Source organism: Vicugna pacos, chromosome 27 (genome assembly GCF_048564905.1).
Source record: "Vicugna pacos chromosome 27, VicPac4, whole genome shotgun sequence".
Lineage (NCBI taxonomy): Eukaryota > Metazoa > Chordata > Mammalia > Artiodactyla > Camelidae > Vicugna > Vicugna pacos.
The window spans coordinates 25467263-25491601 of record NC_133013.1 but is presented as its reverse complement, the minus strand read 5'-3'; the positions used below and the strand labels follow the sequence as shown (position 1 = coordinate 25491601).

At 41.2% G+C, this 24339-nt stretch overlaps 1 protein-coding gene and 1 non-coding gene across 2 annotated transcripts in view; one reads left to right on the top strand and one right to left on the bottom strand.

Moving 5' to 3' along the window:
* The window catches only part of EDC3 (enhancer of mRNA decapping 3), a 39413-nt gene extending 16088 nt beyond the window's left edge, over positions 1–23325 (bottom strand). Inside the window, exons 1-4 of the mRNA XM_006208744.4 lie at positions 23189–23325; positions 18950–19160; positions 15061–15380; positions 5878–6213 (exon numbers count right to left, since the gene is read on the bottom strand). Of these exons, the coding sequence (XP_006208806.1) occupies positions 5878–6213; positions 15061–15380; positions 18950–19113 (820 nt within the window). The 5' untranslated portion in view covers positions 19114–19160; positions 23189–23325. The remainder of the gene's footprint in view (positions 1–5877; positions 6214–15060; positions 15381–18949; positions 19161–23188) is intronic.
* Positions 16798–16885, top strand: LOC116285862 (small nucleolar RNA SNORD35). Its single transcript, XR_004195604.1, has one exon. It is a non-coding gene; the product is annotated as a small nucleolar RNA SNORD35 (small nucleolar RNA).
* Positions 23326–24339: the final 1014 nt, after the last annotated feature.

Below are 24339 nucleotides of genomic sequence, written 5' to 3'. Positions count from 1 at the left end.
GAAGGATTCCACATTAAAAGGACTGACCAGTCCGTCCACTCCTGGCACTGGAAGAACGGTTAGAACCTGAGGTTTCCAAAATCAACCAAGTAACTGTCAAAGAAGTCTGCCTGCAGACACATAATTTCAGAGACTAGGCTCGTTAGCTCTGCTCAGTGAAAAGCTGTGGTGGCACGTGGCGCAGGAGCACAGGTGTTGGGACTGCAGGTTTTCCGGTCCAGGACACCTCCTAGAATTTACCTCCTCCTGTCTGCCCTGTGACTCTCTTAAGGTAAGAAAAGCAGAAGAGATGCTCCCTAGGAATGGCATCCCTGCAGCACATGGTTTAATCTGTAAACACAGCAAGGGGAATGAGGGGTAAGGGAAATCAAGGCAGGAACCCACGTGGGCTGGGTCCACTGCAGCAGACACCTGAGTCGCTGGGTGGGAAGGACTCTCATCAGGAGTCCATCAGCCGCTGAAGGTGGTCTTCACTACCCTCAGGTAAAATTCTTCAATGGTGACTTCTAAACTCAAAGATTTTTCCTTTCTGTCTTCCTTTTGAACACATAAACCCAGAACAGATTTCCTGATTACCTATTCTTCAGGAAATAAAAACACTGCTAGTCTTAAAAGCATGAGGACGCTTCTTGAGGGACTCTTGGTGACAAGAAGCAGAGAAAGGCAGCCAGGGCTCAGAGGTAGAAATGGGAAGACAACTGCCAGCCTGGAATGGCGAAAGCCAAGCTTGTCCTGAGAGCAAGATACATCCCCACTGAACCTCAAAGACTTAGCTAGCCAAGGTGGGACGAGTAAAGAGGCCAGCCACAAAGCAGCAGGAAAAACCCAACTATGGCTTCAGCAGCTGCTCCCCTTCAGAGTAAGGATTGGAACTGCTTTTAATGAGAGAACTGAGTGTGGGTAAGTGGTGCTGAACTCAGGGGGCGCAGACCAGAGTGTCTCACTCAAACTTTGGCATAATCCTTTTGCAAGACAGTAAACAGTAACTCTACTGCAGATCATCCTCATACACTTGCTGCTCCCCAAATCTCAGCAGACACACAGTATGGAGGCAAAGGGACATCCTTCAGGCAAAGTAGATGGGACAACTGTGGAAATTCAGTGCCTGCACCAGCAGCGCCTCCTTCTGCTGCCTCCCATCAGACTTTCATAAACTTGAAGACAAATGGCAGAAGTTAAATAAGAACTCTACCCAAAAGAAAGGGCTCTTGAATAAACACACTGGAGAAGAATTTATTAGAAGCCAGGGAATGATGACTTCTAGATACTTTAAAAGCCATTCCTGGTGAAAGGTTTACCAGAACACTTAACTCCAGCAAAATGGGGTAACAGTGCAACCTCACAGAGCTGCTATGAAAATCAACTGAGATAAACACGCGAGGTGCTTAGAAGGGTGCCCAGGACATACCAAATACCCGGTGAACATTCGATATTCTAACGCTGATTACAATGCTCTTTCTCCTGAACCAGGCCCCTACCCTTCCCTTTTTGCTACCTCTAAATCTTGCACACATTTCTAGTTTCTTTACACATCCGGTTACCCTATAAGCTAAGGCCCCTGAGGTGATGGACAATGATTTACTGAGAGTATCTAGAACAGTGCCTGGCACAGTGCAAAAATTCTGCAAACACTGATGTTTTGAAATAACCTTCCTGAGGCAGCCTCCACAATTCACATTAAAGTCAAACAGTGACTGGCGGGGAGGGCATAGCTCAGTGGTAGAGCGCATGCTCAGCGTGCACAAGGTCCTGGAGTCAATCCCCAGCGCCCTCCTCTAAAAATAAATAAACCTAATTACCTCCTCCCCTCAAAAAAAAAAAATCAAACAGTGATTGAATAATAATTATAAGCTGGTATTGCAATAGCTGCTTTTCCACATGCTCTCATTTAATTGACAAGTATCACCCCACTTTACAGACAAGGAAACAGGCTTGTTAGCCCCCATGTGAAGACATAACTCAATCCTCTGACTCTACAGAAGCCTCCTCATTGAAGCTTTAATAATTTTTTTCCAGATAATCATTGTAAATCAATTTTTCGAAGCCTTTAATACTTAACAGCTCCATCTGTGTGGCAATTGTACTATTTGCTTTCTCTGGGCTCAACCACAAAACAACGCAGGAGGAAAAGTACAAAACCACGGAGACTTGGCCCATTACAAACTCCTGCAATCTCATCACAACTAGACGCTCACTGCCAGTCCTCTTGCCCCACAGTTTCAATGTCTTTGAATCCTCTTGTTCACTCAACTTTTCCACTTGTCTTCAATCATCAAATCCTATCAAATCCCCCTTTGTCACCTCTCTCACAACCTTGTCTTCCTTTGGACCTTCCAGTCAGAGGTCCAAACCCCTGGCACATTAGTTCTGTCAAAAGCCTAATTTATCTTCCTGCTCTGGTCTCTCCTTTAATTCTACTCTGAGTTCTATCATGAGACCAGTCTTCCTAAAGACTAACAAGTCTTCTTAAGAGAGATTTTGGATCATGTCATTGCTCCCTACGGTCATAAAACAGGGGACAGCAATGGCACACAGGCCCTCTGAGCTCCCGTCCAAAGCTTTTTAAAATTCCTGCTACTCCCCTCTCTCCCACAAATCCCTGCCCTGCCCAAACCAGCCAAAGGCCAATCTCCCCCACAGCCCTTTACTCACACTATTCACCAGCACCTGCCCAGCCCACCCATGGATATTCCTCCTCTTCCTCTCTGGTGGAACCCTGCCCACGCTTCAAGGCTTCTGTCCTGCCCACTTCGCGAAGCCTTCCCTGATCAGCCCAGCCTTCAGAACCTCTCCTGCCTCTCAACACCCAGCACACTTAATGTCCACACTTTCACTGGACTCCAGGCATATACTGGTATCTTCCCATTTTCTAGTACATTTTAGTAACTTGAATGCAAAGACTCTAAGACTTAACAAGTCTAGAGTGACTTAATGTGCAATGTTTTGACTGACCCAGTCTCAAATATTACTTTCAGAATACTGTGAGTGTTGAGCAAACCTTACCACTCCCCTCATCAGTGTTCTTCGGGGACCTCTCACCTCTGAACAGAGAGTGCTCACAGGCAGCTGGCATTTTATAGCCAAACTTACAGAACACACACATCACCACTGGATACCATTACTGAGCAGGGCAGGTCAAGCTGGAGGAATGTCTGACAATCTGTTGGGAGACAGCAGCACCATTAAAGGACCCGAAGGGGCTTTCCAGAGAGAAAGGATTTGGGTTAGACAAAGAGCTAAATTTAGTTGCTTCCTGAATGTGTTTTCCCAATACACCTTTTATAACACTGCCCCCTCCGCCCCGACACACACACTGCTGGCAGAGTACTACCAAGAGGAACAGAGAACACCGGCTTAGAAACCGCTGACGCCACTCAGCATGCGGTTAGTGTGCAGGACCCCAGGAGCGATACGTCAGAATCCTGAAACCCAAGCCCAAGCCATTACCATGTGGGTAGTGAACATGTTGCTCTTTTGCTACTCTGGGAATGAGTAGAAAACAAGGTGTTTGGGGTTCTAGGACACCACAAGGCTAGACTGAGGAGCTAGCCAAGCCACTCCCTACAACTGCTGACCTAAGCTGGTCTATTTCTGAGGGAATCCTAAAGAAAAAAGACTATGTAGTCTATTTGCTATGAAACTGCCCGTCTTCTACTGTGTTCTTCTTTCTCTTTACTTATCCACATTCAGAAAAGGAAAGGAGATGTGACAGATAAGGTTTTCTGGGCCTCAATGTCCTAAATGCATAAAAATGAGCAAATTAAACCAGGGGATCAAGTAACCTATCACTAACATCTTATAGTCCTAGGGGGTCTCCTCACATATTCCAGATAGTTTGCCTTATTCTGATACTAACATTTGGATAGTAGACCCAACTGGAAGAGTGTCCCTAGCCTGGAGCCACCTGAATAGCACTTAGTAAAAACCTGCTCTAAGGCCTGTGCCTCGGAGCCGGAGCAGAGTTCAAGTCCCCCGGAGGAGGAGCTGCTCAGCAAGAGACCAGCTTGCATGCTCTGTCTCTAGTACAGGCCCTGCTTGGCAAAAGGACTTCACTTCCACTCCTTACGACTGCTGAGAACAAGGAGAAGAACAAGATGGCATGAGGCTGTAGGGCTGCTTGCCCCTCACTGGCAGGCACCAGTGAAATGCAACTGGTCGCTACATACCACAAGTCGCCGCACCTGAGTTCTTGGCCAAGGTCCAGTGCATGTGCTTTGTAGTATGCCTGCTAATGGCAATCATGGAAAAATAGTTTCATATGAGAGAATTTTTACTTCTGTCACTAAATTAAATGAGGTGTGAAGATCAAGTTGGGGAGGTGGAGTGTGTAGCAGGATGAGAATTCCCACCTCTCCCACTGTCTACTTCAGCAAACGCTTTCTTAGACTCCTTGCAATCTGAGAATCTTTCCTGATTCTCACTGTTACTGTCTCCCTTTTAGCCACTTCACTCCAGGAAGCCTATAACTGCCCCTTCCAAGCTCAGGAATTTCAGGGAAATCACATACTGCGTGACTCAACCACCTCAACTTCCAGAGAGCTACCAGGAGAGGCAGCTTATTTTGCTACTGATGGCAGAGAAAAGAGAGCAGTCAGAGGTGGATGGGTGGCGGGATCTAAGTGCACTACCAGACCTGCTGGATGATAGCTGCCTTTGAAAAGCTTAAAACCTGGCCATTTAAATAAAGTCTGATTCTGAGCCAGGCTGTTTGCCTTAACATGGGTGGTAAAAACCAACAGAGTTCAGCAAATCACACTGTCAGTGTCACTTAAGGAAACTACCTTATTAGTCAAGAGGCATGCCTGCCAGAGTCTGACAGTGAAAGATGGAAATAATTTAGTAGTCTTTCTTAGCCTGACACTCTGCTTATTTTTTTTCATATGGAAGCTTTACACTCAGCAAAACCAAATACAACAGAGCCCTACTGTTGTCTAGAAAAATGCCATGCCACAGCTCTGATTTTCCCCCAGATGTAATTAAGCTGTCCCCATAAATCTTCCTGTAACTGCTACTAGCATTCAAGATTTATAATCTCTATATTCAAAACTTCAAATCAAAATGATTACTCAGTTCCTTCTCTACTTATTAAAATTATTATGATTCCCCTTTTAGTTCTTAGGATTATTTAATAACAATGGTTTCAATCTGTCTTTCAAGAAACCCAGTTAATAAGTTTGGGGGGAAGGGACAGAGATAGGAATGAGGTAGACCACCTCTTCCACAGCTGCCTCAAATGCCACGTTTGAAGAAAAGATTCCACTGCTACAAAAAAAGAAACATCGCAGAAGTAACAGAACAGGCTATCATATACAGTGACCCAGATACCTACCAAGACACTACTCTGTCACATGAGCATTATGACTAGCCAACCCTCAATGACCAGAGCTAGCAGGAGATAAGGACAGTGTAGTAAAAATGTGATGTATTGAAACTGTTTAATTTTAGTCAATGGTTTCAACTACCCATCTCTGACTATCTGTTACCACAGCAAACAACTAGTGAAACAGAGGTGAACTTCTGGTAAAATGAACAGGCAGTAACAGGGAAGCCAAAGTGAAAACAGATCTGACTGTGTGAATTTAGGCAGCTGGCCTCCAGGCCTTCAGTTATAAATCACAGCATATTTAATAAACAGCAGACCAGATCCTGCCAGGCGCGGGATATAAATGGACATGTAGAAAAATCAGCCACCACCTCCAACCCAGTGGTAGGTAGGATGTTGTATCAGCCACAGACTCCAAGAGACAATATAATGGGCCAACCACCACGCCGCCTGAGTTAATTCCTACTGCCAAGACTCTGACTCACAATCTAGGACATTCTGTTTCAAGTCTAAAAGGAAGGGAAGAGCAGCCAGTGGGATGTGGGGTGACTCACCTGTGCAGAATTCCTTGCTCACGCTGTGGGGCACTGTGATCCGTCGGTAGACAATGGGCTCTGACTCCAGGATGTTCTCATCGTGGCGGTACCGAGCAGGCCGCTCATTTGGGATGCCCCGGGAACGGGTACCACTTCTCCTCTCATAGGTATCAATCTCCTCAAACACAGCTGCCTTGTCAAAAAGGGCCAGGTTCCCTTCGAAATCAAAATCTGTGTCTGGGATCTCCTCAATGTCATCCCCGAAGCACTCGTCATCTTTATTCTTCATCTGGCCATTCTTTAAGCCACTTTTCTTTGGAGTTGCCTGATTTGGGTGCCTGCTACTAGATGACCCTGGAGGAAAAACAGGTACTAAAGTCAGTGTGTACACGGAAAGTGCTCAGGGGACATGGAAAACGCACTGGCCCTTTATGGAGAGTGTTCTAGGAATCAATGTGAACATGGTATGGTTAAGCTATTCCTAAATCATATCAAGTAGCACAAACTGCCACAAATCTCATGCAATAATAGATTTCATATATTATCCAAGTAATAGTGAATATGAAATAAGCAGTATTCCTACAAATCTTAAGCTCTGCCCTTCATAAGGAAATTGGTAACGACCAAGGTTTTTTTTGACAACTGACTATCAAAACAGTGGAAGGGTAAGAATGCAGCAGTCTCTTCTGAATGTCCAGTACTTGTTTAGGAGAGAAATTCCCCCAAAGTAAAAGAAAGCCAAGTCCTCACACCTGAAGTTCGTAAGAAGATACTATTCAAGTGGCTCTTAATTCTGTTTACCAAGCAAGCAATCTTCTGATTTTTAACTTGCTCTCAGGTTACACCCCAGCAGGAGGGAATCCCTGGTTTAGACAGAATCCAGATCTTGAGCCAGATACACAACTACCACTGTAAGCGGCTATATTTTGACTTATAGCCCTGTTTAAAGATCTTTGGTAAATGTGATCTCTTTCCTCAAAATTTTCTCTTCTGGGTAAGCAATTTCTGAACTATCAAATAATGACATGGACCATACTGACCTAATCCTTTTTTACCAGAAGTTCAGCTCTGTTTCACTAGTTCTTTGCCACATCAAGATGCATATCAAAACCAGAGCAGTCAGTCACTCTCTGTCTCTGAGACTCCATTTGGCCACCACACATCAGTCAACTATTCCTCTAGCAGCCAAGGCAGAAGACCCCACATAATTCTCCAAACTCTCCCTTCCCAGAGAATCCTGAACTAAGTTTATAGTTTGATCCCCATCTGATCACCCTGAAAGGGTGAATCAGGTGACTGGTGTGCCTAACTGAACTTCCAATGTAGTCTAAATAAACATAATGTACTTCCTTTTGAGAGACTGAGCTCCTTGACGGCTGAAAATACTCAAGCGGAGGTTAGGACGATCATGAGCAAATCCCCTAGCGTGCATCATCCCAGCTACACTGCTCTCTTTTCACAGCAACTCCCTTCTATCCAGTGGACCATGTGTCAGGAGACCTAGGATCTAGCTGCAGTTCTGTCATCAACATGTTGTATCACCTTGTACCTATCATCCAACTTCTCAATTTCCTTGTGTATAAAATGCTCAGTGGATCTCCAGCAGGGTTTAGAGCACACAGCAGGCAGTCAAATATTTGTTTAACGAATTAACATCAGCAAGATCAATTACAATAATCATTCAGAAAGACGTGTACTATGAAAATATAGCTCATGTCCAAGTTTTCCTAATGCCAAATATTGGTATGGAAAAGGGCTCTGCTGGCAGTAAAGATGAGATTTAGGCCTCTGAAAAACAACCTAGGGCTGACCAAAACTATGAAGGAGGGGAAGAGTTGGCTAAGCTACCATAGATAGCTCAGATTATGAACCACTCAGAAGCCTGTCAAAGTCTGGGTTAAGTTCTAGTTCTAATAATTTGATAAAAACATTCAGTGATAGCATGCTGTGTGCCACAGCTAGGTGCTAGGAACATAGCATGTAACGAAGACACGCTACTCAAAAAGGAAGGAGGAGAGATATATAATCAAATAATTAAAATACAATGTAGTAAGAATTATAACAGAAGTTTACATAAAGTGCTACAGAAATATGGATTAAAAAGCTGGAGAGCAAGCATGAAAATATGACGTCAGGATAACACCATTAGCAATATATGTAAGCAAGGGAAGAACCAGAGAAAAAATCCAGTTTGCAAGATTATCAATGCACTGCCTCATATTAAGTCAAAGCATCCTATTAGGAAATAGGTTTCTGGCCCAGTGGTCTCCCTCCAGTGGGTGTGTGCATGCCCAGGAGCATAAAGGATGCAGGGAGAAGATACTGGTAACAGAAAGAAATGAAGCTTTATGAGTTCTATGTACAGATGGAAGCTGGCACCATTATGGGGGTTCATGTCACCCAGTCACTGCCAGTATTTGAGATATGAGAAACGAGAGATGTGCTGTAACAAGAAGAGTGTCCATGCAAGTGGATTTACATCATAATTTAAAAATTGGGGTAAAATATACATACATACAATTTATCATTTAAATCATTTTAAGTGTACAGTTCAGTGGCATTAAGTACATTCACATTGCTGTGCAACTGTACACAATTTTAACTACTAAAGCATACCAACATCAAGTAAGTGGCTTAAAGAGTCCTATGAACAAGCCACGTATTACAGATAACACCAACAATGCAATAATAAGTGAACAAGAGAACACTTCCCCTATTCCTCCTACATAGGCCTTCTTAAACCAGAATGAGGTTTTCTAAAATTAATCTAATCAGATCTAAGAAGACAGTCTCCTAAATTAAAAAGTAATAAAGATTATTCAAGGAAGAATCCATACAAACTATCACTGATTAACCTTCACCCAAATGTATACTCTACATCACAGCCCTGGGGCCAAATTCAGACCAAACCCTGCCTGTTTCTGTAAATAAAGCTTTCCTGGAACACAATCACACGCACTTGTCTACATACGGTCTAAGGCTGCCTTTGTGCTATGACACAAAGTCAGATGTTTGAGACAGAGACCGTACAGCCTGCAAACCCTGAAACACTTACCACCTGCCTCTTTACAGGAGTTTTTTCACCATGACCTACGTCATGCCTCTCAGAGGTGTTCCTTCCAGCTATGAATGACATTAAATTTTTTTAAATTGTTTTTAATTAACTGAACCTGGGACCAGTTCTTTGCATCTGTTTCATTCAAAGTGTTAAATGTGTCACTTATTAAACTATTGCCTTTCAGCTCCACACACCCTTTGTGATGCCAGGCTAGAACTCTACAAACTACATTTCTCCTTCTTTAGCTGGCTTCCTGTTAGGGTCTACCACCAGTAGTAGGTAGTAGGTACCTGAAGAGATGGGAAGGAAGGAGGAAGGAGATGGGGCTTTCTCCTTGTCTGCTCACTACTCACACCAGCATTGCACTGGCACACATAGACAGAACCAGCTCTGCCAACAGAGGGGCAGAACCACGTCATTCAGACCTGTCACCCAATACTATGCCTGGTCCATCATAAGTATGTAAATCTCCACTGAATTAAGAAATCAAAACAGCCATATCAAAAAATAAAACAAACAAAACCCCCAAATAAATAACAAGAGTCTAAAGAAGTTACAAAAGAAAAGGCAACTTGAGGATTAACTGTGAGAAAAAAATGAAGCCATCAAAAAACTAGGCCAAACAGCTACAAAAACAATAAAAAGATTGTGGTTTCCAGGGGTTTAGCGAGAGGGAGGGAGGGAGGAATGAACAGATGGAGCACAGGGATTTTTAGGGCAATGAAATTATTCTGTATGATACTATAGTGGTGGCTATATGTCCTCACGCATTTGTCAAAATCCATAGAATGTACAACACCAAGAGTGAACCGTAATGTAAACTATGGACTTTGGTTGATAATAACGTGTCTATGTTGGTTCATCGACTGTACCAACTATGCCACACTGATGAGGGACGCTGAGGGGAGGGGAGTATATATGTGTGGGTGGGGAGGGTTATGTGGGAACTCCCTATTTTCTGCTCAATTCTGTTGTGAAGCTGAAACTGCTCTAAAAGAATAAAGTCTATTAAAAAAAAACCCAGTAAGAACTCAAAAAACAACAAAACTATGCCAAGTGTGTTGCGTGACTGAAAAGGATAGGAAGATGAAGTTGTCAACAATAATACAAGAGGGAATATGAGGCAAGAGATACAGAGGAAAGGAGTTTAGTCCCGTCCAGTGTGAACTGACAATGAACAATCCTGGACCTAGCACAGTGACAGATGGAGACAAGCAATTAACTCATGGGAGAGAAGACACGGGAAAAGCAGCAAGACGGGAAATCATTTTTGGCTCAGCCACAGACTCTATAAACATCACTTACAACCAAACCCAGAGTTATGACTTTAGAAAGTATCAGGTATTTGTCTTTTTCCCCCCTTAACCAAGGCACCGCGGACTGAACCCAGGAGCTGGCGCTAACCAAGCACGTCCTCTACCACTGAGCTATACCTATAGCCCCCACCCCCAGTATCAGGTGTTTTCCTTTTTTTTAAAATTCATTTTGTACCTTTATTGTTAATGTTGGCATTACAATTTTAAAACAATTTTGTACATACTATGAAATTAAACAAATGAGTAAATCTGTTAACATTTTTATGAATCAAGATTTTCAGTATAAAAAAATAGGTACAAATATAAGAGAAAAGAGCTATGAAAAACACTGTAATAGTCTACGTTACATTAATTGTTATGTAGATTTTTTTTTAAAAACAGATGGCCATTGTCCTAAAAGGCAGTTTCTGGAAACCTAACATTTGATCATTTTAGGAATCCAAGATTTTTAATGATGCCATTTTATCTTTCCGACAACAACTTTATTTTCCTCTGGGTTTTATTTCCAATGATTTTTCTTTTCTTTCTTTTTTTAAAAACACCTTTATTATGGTATGATTCCAGTAAGCCACACATATTTCAGATATACAATTTGATGAATTCTGATAGATGTATACACCAACGAAACCACCACAATTAAGATAGCTAACAGGTATTTTTCTCATGCTCCCTCTGAATACAGATGTTCCATTCATTCATTTGACAAATGAATGAGCACTAAGGACCAACTATGTTCCAAATACTATCAGGAAAGCAGAGAGTGAAAAAAATTTTCAAGAGGAAATACTGACATCACAGGTCAGCAAGAACAGAAAGGAGAATATAAAATAAATGAAAGGCAGGCTAACATGCTCAGTTGTCTCTTATTCTTCCCTTTCCTCATACTTTAATATAAACATTGGGAAGTCCTGGCTGAATATGCTGCCTCAATACTTGGCTTACTCAGCCCAAAGGGCCTGGCTCTGTATTAACCTGGCCCTTGGCCACTGGAAGAGAAAAGCACTTCCCTTGGAAAAGATAAACAATGCTCCCAGATTTCTCTACCTTTTAATTACAAGGGCCAAGTGTATGTTAAGACTGGAGGCTGGCCGCCTTCCTGTGCCATTTTGCTGCCAGCCTTTGGCACAGAGGGCCTTTGGCCAGGATAACATATAACAAATCCATTGTTGTGTAACCCTCAGTGTCACTTATTTATTGGTTTTTGTCACACACATATTGTAAAGGGCAACTCTGTCCTGCACTTAGCACGCTAAAGGGCACCTGAGGGTCAAATTACAAATGTTTTAGTGCCAGACTCAGTGAGCTATGTGAGGAGGTGCCTGAGAGTATCTGGGACCTTCTTTTTAACTCCCAAATTCTAGAGCCTGGCAGTCAGTCAACCTCTTGGGCACCAGGGTTTCCAAGCCTGCTGGATATATGACGCACATCCAAGGAGGTTAAGAAGTCACATCAGGACCTCAGTAGGACCAGAAAAACTTAGCAAAAAATAGCTTTCTGACCTCAGACAGTGGGATCACTGTTACACAGAACAGATCATACACAGGCGTTTGCTTGGCAGGCCTCCAGTGGTTTCCCTCTGCTCCCTGGACTGATGTTCCATTCATTTGACAACTACTCTGAATGGTCGGTTCAGTGAGCAAGGTCACAGAAACTAGTCTTTATACCCACCCTCCCAACCCCCCTACATAAAAGAGATTAAAACCTGCTTGTGCTGACCTCTCATCAATGTCGGATTAGGCAACTAAAACCAACAAATCCCTCAACAACCTATAACTAACCTTGAAAGAACAATTAAAAGCCAGAATTGAAGACAGATTCTATTCCTACAGTTTTATCAATCTGCTAGTCTCCGTACCAATGTACACATACCAAAGAAAATTTGATTTATAGATCTCTGACGAGAAAAATAATCTCCACGTCTTCATTCACCAAAAAACATTAAAAATCGACATTACCACCATGGTTGGAAGAAACCAATCTACTTCTCTGGAATCCTTAATACGCTACATAAAAGTCAATTTCCAGCAGACCTTTCTACTCATCTCACAGGCCCACTGATCAGATAGAAGTAAATGGAACTCCGCTCCCCATCACAAACCAACCCTGAGCCACATCTCGTCATCAAATTCCCAGGCCACAGACATGTCCACACAAATCTGGATTCAGGAGAAATTCTCAGAAAGAGAATCCAACATTTTACTGCCCATGACCTTTTTACCAGTAGTTGCTGAGGGGTGGTGGTCATGGAGGGGAGAGGGAAAGGACAGAATAGGTGAAATACGGGGGAATCTGATTAGTGCTGTAATGATAGATACAGATACTATGTGTTTGTTAAAACCCCCAGAACTTCAGAGCACAAAGAGTGAGCCTTAATGTATGGAAGTTAAAAAAAAACAAAACAAAAAACCACTGAGGAGGTTGCAGGATCCCAAAATGGAATGCAGAATGCAATGAAACAATCCATTACAAACATATGAAACAGATCAATTAAGGGCTTGGGGGTCTGGGTTAGAGTTAGTAATTCTGATATTGTTACTGGAACAGAATAATTTAAGTCAATGGATGGCAGATAGTATGGATTTCTCGCTGTCCAAGTAAGAGGCTACAGATAAGAAGACAGCTGGAATAATCCACGTGATAATGGATTAGAGGTAATGGAACTGGAGACATCAGTATGAACTCTTATTTAGCTTAATATAGTAGTGAAGGTTACATGTAGAAATATTTTTAGGCATGTGTATACACACTGGTGAAGTATATACGTATACATCCTCTTGCTCCGTCAGCTGAAAGGGCGACACCCAGTAGCAATGAGGAGACCTAGCACCTAGATGGTGATTTGTATTACCATTCCCTAATAAAAGGAAACAGGGCTCCTTGGAGACACGGCTGATTCTAGGGCTGGGGCAGGAAATGTAGGAGCATCTTGTAGGGCCAGAAAGTAAAGCAGTACTGGGGGAAAAAAAAACCACCCACAATGACAATGGCATGTCAAAGGGATACAGTAGCCACCTGAAAGCTTCCAGTGGCCAAAACTGAAACTATTTGAATACCAAAATAAAGCAGTAATGAATTATAACCCAAAGTATAAAGTAAATTCTTAGAAGTTCATAGTGACAAAAATAAATGACTGAATAAATAAATAGATGGCAAAGAGATAAATCTCTGGTGCAAAAGAATTCCAACTAATTCATGTAGATTCTCTGCATAACTCTCCACTCCTGAGGTGTGGGCCACACATAGTGACTCCCTTCCAAAGAGCACAGTAAGGAAAGGGCAGAAAAAGGGAACTTCACAGAGGAGAAATCTGACATACACTACCTCGGTTAGGCAATCAAGGTCAACATCAAAACTCATAAACCATGTTCAGCATACATACTCTTGATACGATGTGATGAAAAAATGACACTTTACTTCTGTGGTCTTCCTTCCAAAAACACACACCCCAGGCTAATCATGAGAAAAACATCAAATACCAACTGAGAAATATTCTACAAAATATCTGACCAGTATTCATCAAAACTGTCTAGGTCATCAAAAACAATGAAAGTCTGAGACAAGAGGAGACATGACTACTAAGTGCAATGTAGTATGCTGGATGAGAGCCTGTGAAAAGCACATTAGTTAAAAACTAAGGCAATCTGAATAAAATAGTTTGGTTAATGTATCAACATTGGCTCATTAAAAGTAACAAATGTACCATAGTAAGGTAAGCTGTTAATAAAAGGGAGAAAGTGTGTAGGAAAAAATCATCTACAAATCGCTAATGAAGATTATCACCAAGTGCGTAAGACTATAAAGTGCTTGAATATTTGACTTTTAACAAGTCAATTTTGGTAAAGAAAAAAAGTGTTTTCTTTTGTTGTTTTGTTTTTTTTTTTAAGAGAGAATAAAGGAAAACAGAGTAGGTTAAAGTCTAAATTTAAAAAGTCATTTCCTATGCAAGCATTCCACAGTTCTTCAAAGGGTACAGAAGAACTAACAATTCAACTTAGTTTCAGGTCCTCAGCCATTGTCAATTCAGATAGTTAAGAAACTGAAGGAAAGTGCCTTGCAATAATTTTTTTTTAATTTTCAAAATTTCAATAGTTTATACACAGAATCAGGCATTTCTAAAACTTAAAAATGCTGGCCCCTGAAAATTCTAGTGAATCTGTTGCAATTCATTATTGTAACATTATTCTAGTAAAAATGTTAAAGAGCATACCTGATTCTAGAGAATTAACTATGGTTCTACAATGAGCAAACAGCATTCAACAATTTGTTAGCACCAAACAAAACTGGGCTTCAACACACACAAGTGTATGCTCTCCTTGATGTGCCAGCAGGAACAGTGAATACAGCAAATTTAAAACTGTCAATCCATCAGAAACCGCAATATCACAGAAGGTGTCCAGGCCCATCCCTTCCTCTCCTCTGAGGATGGGAGTCAAATCACAAGAAGAAAACTTATTCAAGAATCCCCTAGAACAGCGTGAATGCAGATTCAATTCAAGGATCACTACTACCACCAGTTACCAGATTAAAAACATTACTTTTGTCTCTAGGTAGATCGCTGACTTTTTTTTGAAGTACGGTAAGTGGCAAGAGAGGGCCGGGAGCTGGTGTGAGCCTCTTAACAGCTCATTTCCTTTCCCTTAAGATCTTGAGGAAATAGCTCCAGAATAAAAGAACCATGCTATATTTTTGTGAAGCTCTACCAGCATCCTTTTTTATTACTGTAATAAAAGATTTATTTAAAGAACATCAAAGAATAAGAGCTTATAATAGACATGAAGTAAGTTAAGAAGAAACAGATTAGGAAGAAATTAACTTGATCCAACTTACAAGAGTTGTGCCGGCGACGGAAACTTTTGGATTGACTCAAGGATTCCATGTGCCTGTCCACATAGCTCTTTGAGCACTGTTGCTGCTGAGGAGAAACGGCAACTTCTTGGCTCTTCACATCTGTCCTCTTAGGGATGTTCTGAGGGGCACTGCTGGAAGAGGCTGGCTTCTTGACCAACTTGCCCGTGCCATTCTGATTGACGCCTGCTTGGCACCCAACACCAGAGGGGCCCAATTCTGTCTGATGAAGGTCTCCAAAATGTTGGTTTTCTCCAGGACCTGGTATCTCCAGAATTTTTAATTCTGTAATGTCACCTGCCCTGAAATACACAAAAAAGTCCAAGTCTCGAAACTATAACAATGATAACAGTGATGAAACTGGTATCAATAGCTACCAGCTACACCTTTGCGGGCTGCATTTCAAGGAAAGGTGGCAGAAAAGTTAAAGATAAGGCTCAGTCACCACCATTCAACTGACACAGCACTGGCTTTTAAAGAAACCTATGGTTCATCACAAAACTATCATTAACATCTTACATGTCTAAAATGCTTAATGGCTTTTTTTCATTCACTCACTCACTTGCTCATTCAATAGGTATGTACAGAGTTCTTACTATATGGTAAGCTGTACACTAGGAGTCGGGTATATGGAGATGAAAAGCAATACATGCCCATAAGGAACTCACAGCCTGATCAGCAGAAAATTCAAGTAGGTAATCAAAAGTGTTAAATACTATGACAGAGGTGGGCACGGGGCACTAGAGCACCCCAAAGCAAAACATATGTTAGTTTGGCAGAAATGGATGAAGCACGTAAGCTAAGTCTTCTTGGGGAGGGAAAGTGAGAGTTGGCAAAAGAGAGTATGATAGGGAGAGGGGCATCTCAGGCCAAGGCTGAGATTGAGAAAATATGGCCCATTTGTGGAAAATCAAATGTTACAGTGCTACTAAAAGGAAGGATGCTTGTAGAGGGCCATCAGGAGGCAAGGCTGTGGAGGAAGTCAGGGACCAGATAATAATCACACTGGATTTTCCTGGTGGCTGTAGGGAGGTGGAGAACCTAGAGGTAGGAGCACCAGTTAGGAGATGAGGCAAGAAACAACAGGGCGAGTGATGATGCAAAGGGAAAGGGGAGGATCGAACCAGAAAACATTTGGAATCCACAGAATTTGGTGACTAACTGAACATGAGGTTCAAGAGAAAGAATTTATGATTCCTAAGTTTCTAACTTGGGTGAAAGGTGTCATTCATCGCTAATTAAGGGTAGACCTTTGGAGGAAGGAATCTGCAGGTAATATAATGAGCTCAGCTTTGAAAATCTTAAATTTAGGTTATCTTGTGGGATATCCCCCTGAAAGTAACCAGCAGACAATTAAAGTATATGGAACTCAGATAACAGGTCTAAATTAAAGATCTGGGGTTTCATGAATGTGCAAGGAAGTACACAAGAGATTGCCTAGAGAGACTACAGACCAAGAAAAGAATCAAAGACACAACTTTGACTAAGCCAATCTTAAAAAGTGAGCAGAAGAAAAGGAACCTGGAGTGGAGGGAAAGGTGTATAAGGGATTGGAGGAATTCATGGAAGGAAAACCCCAAAGGGGTGACAAAGAAACTAAAAGAAGAGGTCATTCCAACAGCTGAGGAACATCTGAATACAGTAAGATTAGAATTGAGGCACCGCCACTGAATTTGGCAATCAGGGCATCTACAAACTTGGCAGAAGTTAGTTCAGCAAGGCAGATGATGGAGGTTTTCTCATGGTGGTCTGCGGATGCCACTGTGGGCAGTGCTCAAAGCACCAATGGCTCAGCTAATGCCAGGGGTAGGGGGGATAAAAAGGCCAGTTCAGCAAGATGGTAAAGTTAGAAAAGAGACAATGGTGGAGCAGGGAGAGACTAGAGAATTAGGTCACAAAGGGAATGAAAGAACACAGCTGACCCTTGAACAACATGGGTTTGAACTGTGCAGGTCCCCTTATACACAGATTTTTTTCCCCACTAAATACACACTTCAGTACAACATGCTCCACAGCTGGCTGAGCCCACAGACACAGAACTGTGGATACTGATGGCCAACTGTAAAGTTACACACAGATTTTCGATGGCACAGGCAGTTGGCGCTCTACCATCCTTGTTATTCAAGAGTCAACCATATTTTGCTCTGAAAAGAATTATAAGTATAAAGAGAAGGCGAATGAAAGGGCAATACACAGTGACAAATGCAAGGTGTGCGTATGTGGAGGCGGCGTGTTTTTATTATGGGAGAGGCCTGGGAATGTTACAGTGCAAAGACAAAAAGAGACAGTATAAAGGTTGAAAGTGAAGATACAGAAAAAATGAAATAGGGTCCCAAAGGAGATAAAAAAGAACAGCACATAAAGTATACATGATAAGGTCAGTCCTGAACACAAAAGTATTTCTTCCATGGATTCTGCAGAGGAACCAAGAAATAAGAATGGATACACAGGGAACCCTCCTACATTGCTGGTGGGAATGTAAATTGCTGCAGCCACTATGGAGAACAGTATGGAAGTTCCTTAAAAAACTGAAAATAGACTTATCATATGATCCAGCAACCTCACCCCTGGGCATGTATCTGGAGAAAACTCTAATTTGAAAAGAGATATGCACCCCAATGTACATAGCAGCACTATTTACAATAGCCAAGACATGGAGGTAACCTAAATATCCATCAACAGATGAATGGATAAAGAAGATGTGGTATATATATTCAGAATGGAATATTATTTAGCCACAAAAAAGAATAAAATAATACCAGTTGCAGCAACATGGATGGACCTAGAGATTATTATATTAAAATAAAGTAAGTCAGAGACAGAAAGACAAATATCATAAGACATCACTCTGTGGAATCTAAAAAAAAATTTTAAATGATACAAATGAACTTATTTACAGACCAGAAATAGACTCACAGACACAGAAAACAAACCATGGTTACCAAAGAGGAAAGGGGGGGAGGAGGTATAAATCAGAAGTTTGGGATTAACATATACATACAACTGTATATAAAATAAACAACAAAGACCCACTGTATAGCACAGGGAACTATATTCAGTATCTTGTAATAACCTAAAATGGAAAAAAATCTGAAAAAGAATATATATAACTAAATCATTTTGTTGTACACCTAAAACTAACACAATACTGTAAATCAACTATATTTCAACAAATTTTATAAAAAGTTAAAAAAGTAAGATTTTATGGTACATGGGGGGAAAAACAAGAATGGATACACATACAGAAAAGGTTATGTGTGCATGTGGTTTACAAAGTCAAGGAAGCTCTTGTCCAAGTCTTTTTTTTTTTAACCTAAGAAAGGGAGGTTGTTTGTCAAACCTGTGAAAAGAGAGATGTGAAGACAACATCTAAGCTTGAGATCTGTTGGCAAACACTAGAAAAGAAAAGAAAAATACACTCCTGTGCCTAAGGACTTTAGCTACTGGCTACAGCATGCCTCTAGAGATAAACTATAATACAAATCTACAAAGAGAGAGAGTTATGCAGGGTGGAAAAATCAATAAAGACCTTAGATGTAAGAAAGCACAAATAATATAAAACTGAAAAAGAAAATCAGAAACCATAAAAGAAAACAGATTATTCTGAATTTGATGCATTTAAATATAATATTGCATGCCTAACAGATAAGAAAAATATTTCACAAACCCTGAATCATCAGCCGAAAGCTAATTATGACACAGTCTCTGCTGCAACAGTAGCAAGACTGTAAGGTCTAAGATGGCAAAATCTCACCCCTGACAAGGCTCTACTCAAAAACAGCCCTATGCAAGAGAATATTGGCAATGAGACCTGGGTTCAAGCTCCACAGACCAACAGATCGGATTTGGAAGGATCAGTCGGGATACTAACCTGAAGGTGACTTCTGGCACAAGGCACTTCACCCCATTGTGGAAAGGCCGGGTGAGAGAAATGGTCTGGCTGACCTGATCCACTGCTGACACTCTTCCCTGATAGACACCCAAGCTATCTCCACAGTTGATGGACACAATACTGCCCAGCCAATCCGTAGCCATGTTTCAGATGTGAGACCACCGTGGATAGAAGGAACCAAGCAGTATACCTTGAGAAACAGACAAATCTTCAATTAAATTCAGCAAATATATCAAGTTCTGTACCAGGTGTTGCTTAATAATACATATCCTATCACATCCTTAACTGAGGCAATAAAGCATAAAAAAATAAAACTTTTTTTTCCATAGGAGTAAGCATATTAATGATAAGCAATATTATACATATATATATAAAGATCTTATAATTGCTTTAAACCACATGTACTGGATAAAGATATTTACCTAGACATCATTTCACACAAGCTATAATCTATTTATAATGTAAATAAGAAATAATATATTTTTTTAAATGTTGATAATGCAGCATAGTTTTATTTCAGACTAACCATCTTGCAGATGACAATGAAAAATGCTGGACAAAATTTTTTTTTAAAACGCTGTTCTATAATGAAGGCATTATAGAACACTACACCTAACAACTCCAGAATATACATTCTTTTCAAGTCCACGTGGAATGTTCACCAACATACGGTGGCCTTAAACTAGTATCAATTCATTTCAAAGGGCTGAAATCAGACAGAGTATACTTTTGTCCACAACAGAATTAAATTTTAAGTTGATAATAAGATATTTCAAATATTCCCCAAAACCTGGAAATTAAGCAAAACATTTCTAAATAACTTACGAGTCAAAGAAGAAATCAAAAGGGAAGTTAGAAAACAGTCCAAATTCTATGAAAATAGAACACAGCAACATTTGTGGGATGCACTTAAAATAGTGCCTGAAGGGAAATTTATACATTTGCATATTTCTAATATAAATACTGAATCTGCCAAGAGAATGAGAAGGAAACCATTTGCTGAAAGTATTTGCAAAAGACATATCTGATAAAGGTCTGTTATCCAAAGTATGTAAAGAACTCTTAAATTCAACAAGAAAGTGAACAATCTGATTTTAAAATGGGCAAAATATCAGAACAGACACCTCACCAAAGAAGATTTACAGATGGCAAATAAGTATATGAAAAACTGCTCCATATCATATGTCATTAGGGAAATGCAAATTAAAATAACAATGATGCCTACTAGAATGGCCAAAACCCAAAATACTGACATCATCAAATGCTGGTAAGAATGCAGACCAACAGGAATTCTCACTCACTGCTGTTAAGAATGAAAAATGGCAGTCACTTTGGAAGACAGCTTGGCAGTTTCTTACAACACTAAATATACTCTTAACCATATGGTCTAGCAATCACACTCAAATTTACCCAAATGAGTTGAAAATTTATGTCCACACAAAAACCTAAGCATGGATGTTTATAACCGCTTTATCTATAACTGCCAAAATTGGAAGCAACCAACATGGCCTTCAGTAAGTGAATGGATAAATAAATTGTAGTATATCTAGACAATGGAATATTACTTAGTGCTAAAAAGAAATAAGCTATCAAGCCATGAAAAGACATGGAGGAAACTTAAATGGATACTACTAAGCAAAAGAAGCAAGTATGAAAAGGCTACATACTGTATCATTCCAACTACATTGCATTCTGGAGAAGGCAAAATTATGGAGACAATAAAAATACCAGTACTTGTCAGGAGTTGGGAGGGAGGGATGAACAGAAAGAGCACAGGATAGTGAAACTATTTAATATAGCTGGATATATAATGGTGGATACATGTCATTATACATTTGTCAAAACCTACAGAATGTAAAACATGAAGAGTGAACCCTAATGTAAACTAAGGACTTTGGGTAACAATAATGTGTCAATACACATTCAACTGTAACAAACATATCACTGTGGTGTAAGATGTTGACAGTGTGGGAGGCTATGTGTGTGTAGGGGGCAGAGGGTATATGGGAACTTTGTATTTTGTGCTCAATTTTGCAGTGACCCTAAAACTGCTCCAAAAGACAAAGTTTACTTATAAGAAAAATAAATGAATCTTTAATCTAAAAATCTTCCCACAAAGAAAACTCCAGTCCTGCATGGCTTTAACCAGTGAATTTTATCAAACATATAAGTAAGAAATAACACAAATCTTATACAAACTTTCAGAAAATAAAGGGGACTAAAATACTTCCCAACTTGTCCAATAAGGCCTTCAATAACTCTGCTGTGAGAGCCTAATAAAGGCATTACAAGAAAAGAAAATCAATATCCTGTAAAAATAAAGACCAAAAATACTCAAGAAAATATTAACAAGTCAAATCTAGCAATATTATTTTCAAATATATGATGATTGTTTCACTGGTTACTCCTAGAATGCAAGGCTGGTTTGATATTTTAGAAATCAATGCATTTCACATTAACAAAATAAGAATTTTATGTTTTTTTAATCACACCAATAAATGCAAAAAATTACCGATACCAAAACCAGACAAAGACAGCACAAAACAAGCAAAAACAAAACAAAAAACCAAAACAACCCAATCCAACAACAGGATGTCCCTCATGAGTACAGAAATAAAACTCCTCAACAAAATATCAGCCAAATAATTCAGCAATACATAAAAAGAATTATATACCATAACTCTTTAGTTATGTTTAGTTCAAGGATACAATACTAGTTCAAAATTAGAAAATCAATATAATCTGCTATATTTACATGCTAAAAAAAAAAACCACGATCATAGCAATGATGCAGGAAAAGCATTTGATAAAATGTAATACCTACCCGTTAATGATAAAAAAAAACTCTCAAAAAACAATTTTTATCAATTTGATAAAGACAAGCTACAAAAAATCTACAGCTAACACTATACCTACTGGTGAAAGACTGAATGCTTTCCCCCTAGGAACAGGGACAAGGATGTCGACCCTCACCAACCTTATTTAACACAGCACTAAAAGTTCTTGCAATAAGACAAGAAAAGGTGATAAAAGGCACACAGATTGAGACACTTTGCTAGTCCCACAGCTCTATCCCCTCAAGAACGCTCCACCAAAAAATTACCAGCAATCAAAAATTTATGGGGGGAGGAGGGTATAGCTCAAGTTGTAGAGTGCATGCTTAACGTGCACAAGGTCCTAGGTTCAATCCCTAGTATCTCCTCTAAAAATAAATAAATAAACCTAATTACCTCCCTCCCTACCTCAAAAAAAATTTAAAAAGAAAATACATGTATTAATGTTTAAAAAAAACAAAAGAAATTATGTTATCTGTAACCATCTCCATTTCGTAGAGAGAAACCAAAAAATAGGAATTCTGTGCTCAGTACACTTAATCTGCCATTCATTTAAAAAAAAGACTAGAATCCTCTGAGGTTTCCAGTTGAAATAATGACCTGCTCAGAGACAGTCACGTGTTTTGATGGGATTAAGACCTATATTTGACAGACCATAGAACAAAAACCATTTTATGTCTCAAGTCCCTCACCTGTAACCACAGGAGGGGATTGTTAGGGCTCCTTTTAGCTCCGAAATTGGGAGATTTATTGACAATCAACTGGCCAAGCAGGCGAAGACTATGCGTCCCACAAACTAAAACACCTGAACCATCCAACAAGCAATTACTGATCAATTCAATCAATATCACAGAAAGAGTACTAATCATAAGAAGCTCAGACTTACACACCAACGGCATTAAAGAATCAAGGGGAAGTCCCAGGATTCCGCAGAAGCTGCGCCCTGGCAGGTATCATTAATTTCTCAACCACCTTTCTCTCTGACTCCAGCTCACCAGTCCTCCAGCTATCAGTCATGAATGTGGAACTCACACTCTTCCCTGCTACCCTACTCAATTGTGCAAAAGGAAACTGAGGCAGGGAGCAATGAGTGGGCGGGCTACCGCATCCATCAACAGGGCTAAACCCAGAGCCTAGGCCGCTGCTGCCTCACACCTCCCACAATTCCTCGACTATTTAGAATCCCGCTGCCCTCGGCCTCCCGCTTCAAGCCCTACCCCCGAGGCAAGCCCTAGTAATGGGTCCCCTGCGCACCCGACGCGGCCCCCAGCTCGTGCCTGCTCTATCAAGGTCCGCAAGGCCTGGAACCCTGAAGTCTTAAAGGAAACCCTCCTGGCAAGCCTGTAAGCGCCCTCCCACGAGCGCCCACGAACCGGCCGCCTACCCTCGATCTCGCCTCCACGCTCGCGCCTCCTCCGCACACCACGCAGAGCTGGCCCCGCACCACCACCGGACCCAGAGACCGAGGGCCTCCCCCACACCCACCCCCACAGCGCGGCGGCCGCCGCCGGAAGCGCCCCGCGTCTCCACGCCACCGTCGTGAGGTCACTTCCGCCGCGACGCCACGGGCCGGCCGTCAAAGGGCGGGGCGCCCGGGAAATTTGAGAGAACGCGGTGCCTTCCCGAACCGCGCCTGCGGAGCCGTTTTGCGTGCCCTGCCTACTCATATGGGGTGGAGTACAGGTTCGAGTTGGGGTCCAGGCCCTCCCCGGCCCAGGCGCCTGAGGCTCTCCCCTCTCGCGCGCAGTCTTATTGAAGAGCTCCCGCTTCCTCCAGTCCCCCTTGTGGTAGTCGCCGAACAAGAGCGCAAGACTTTGAGGAGGAGGGGGCGCCTGGTGACGTGGACCCCATCCTTGAACGGTTGCAGCTGTGGGATGCAATAAGTCAGCCCCCTTGATAGATTAAAGGAAACAAGAAATTCCCTTCGTTGTTGATCTTAAGGGTTTATCAACCTCAGCTCATTTTGTGCTTAGTTTCAGCCAATCTGTGCTTAACTGCGCTCCCCGACTCCCACTCTGAACATGGGAATTCCACTCCTCTGCTTGAGGCATTTTAGAGTCTTGATAGTCATGAAAGAAGCAGGCGATTAGAGCCAAGACTGAGTGTAATGAGGAATTTTAAAGTTTAAAGTTTGTGAGGTCATCTTGACGCCTGACACCTGATTTGGGAGCCACTGCTTGGGCAGACCGCGTAGAATAGGGCAGTGGCTCCAAACTTGGTTCTGCAAAACCAGTTGAAGAACTTACATTTTTTTTCTCTTTTCAGGAACTCTCCCCTCCCTCCTCCATCACTGGATATTCCGTCTTAGTAGGTCTAGAGGGGCTATGGTATCTATAATTTTAAAGGTTACTTCCAGTCAATTCTTAGCACACCCCAGGTTTGAGAACCATTGGTGTATCAGACTCAGAGTTGAATCCTTGCTCTACCTTTTCTTTTTAATTATAATTATTATTATTATTACTGTTTTATAAATGAGCTGTGTAACTCTGGAGATACTAGCTAAAAAAGTTGCTGTGAAATTAAATGAAATAATAT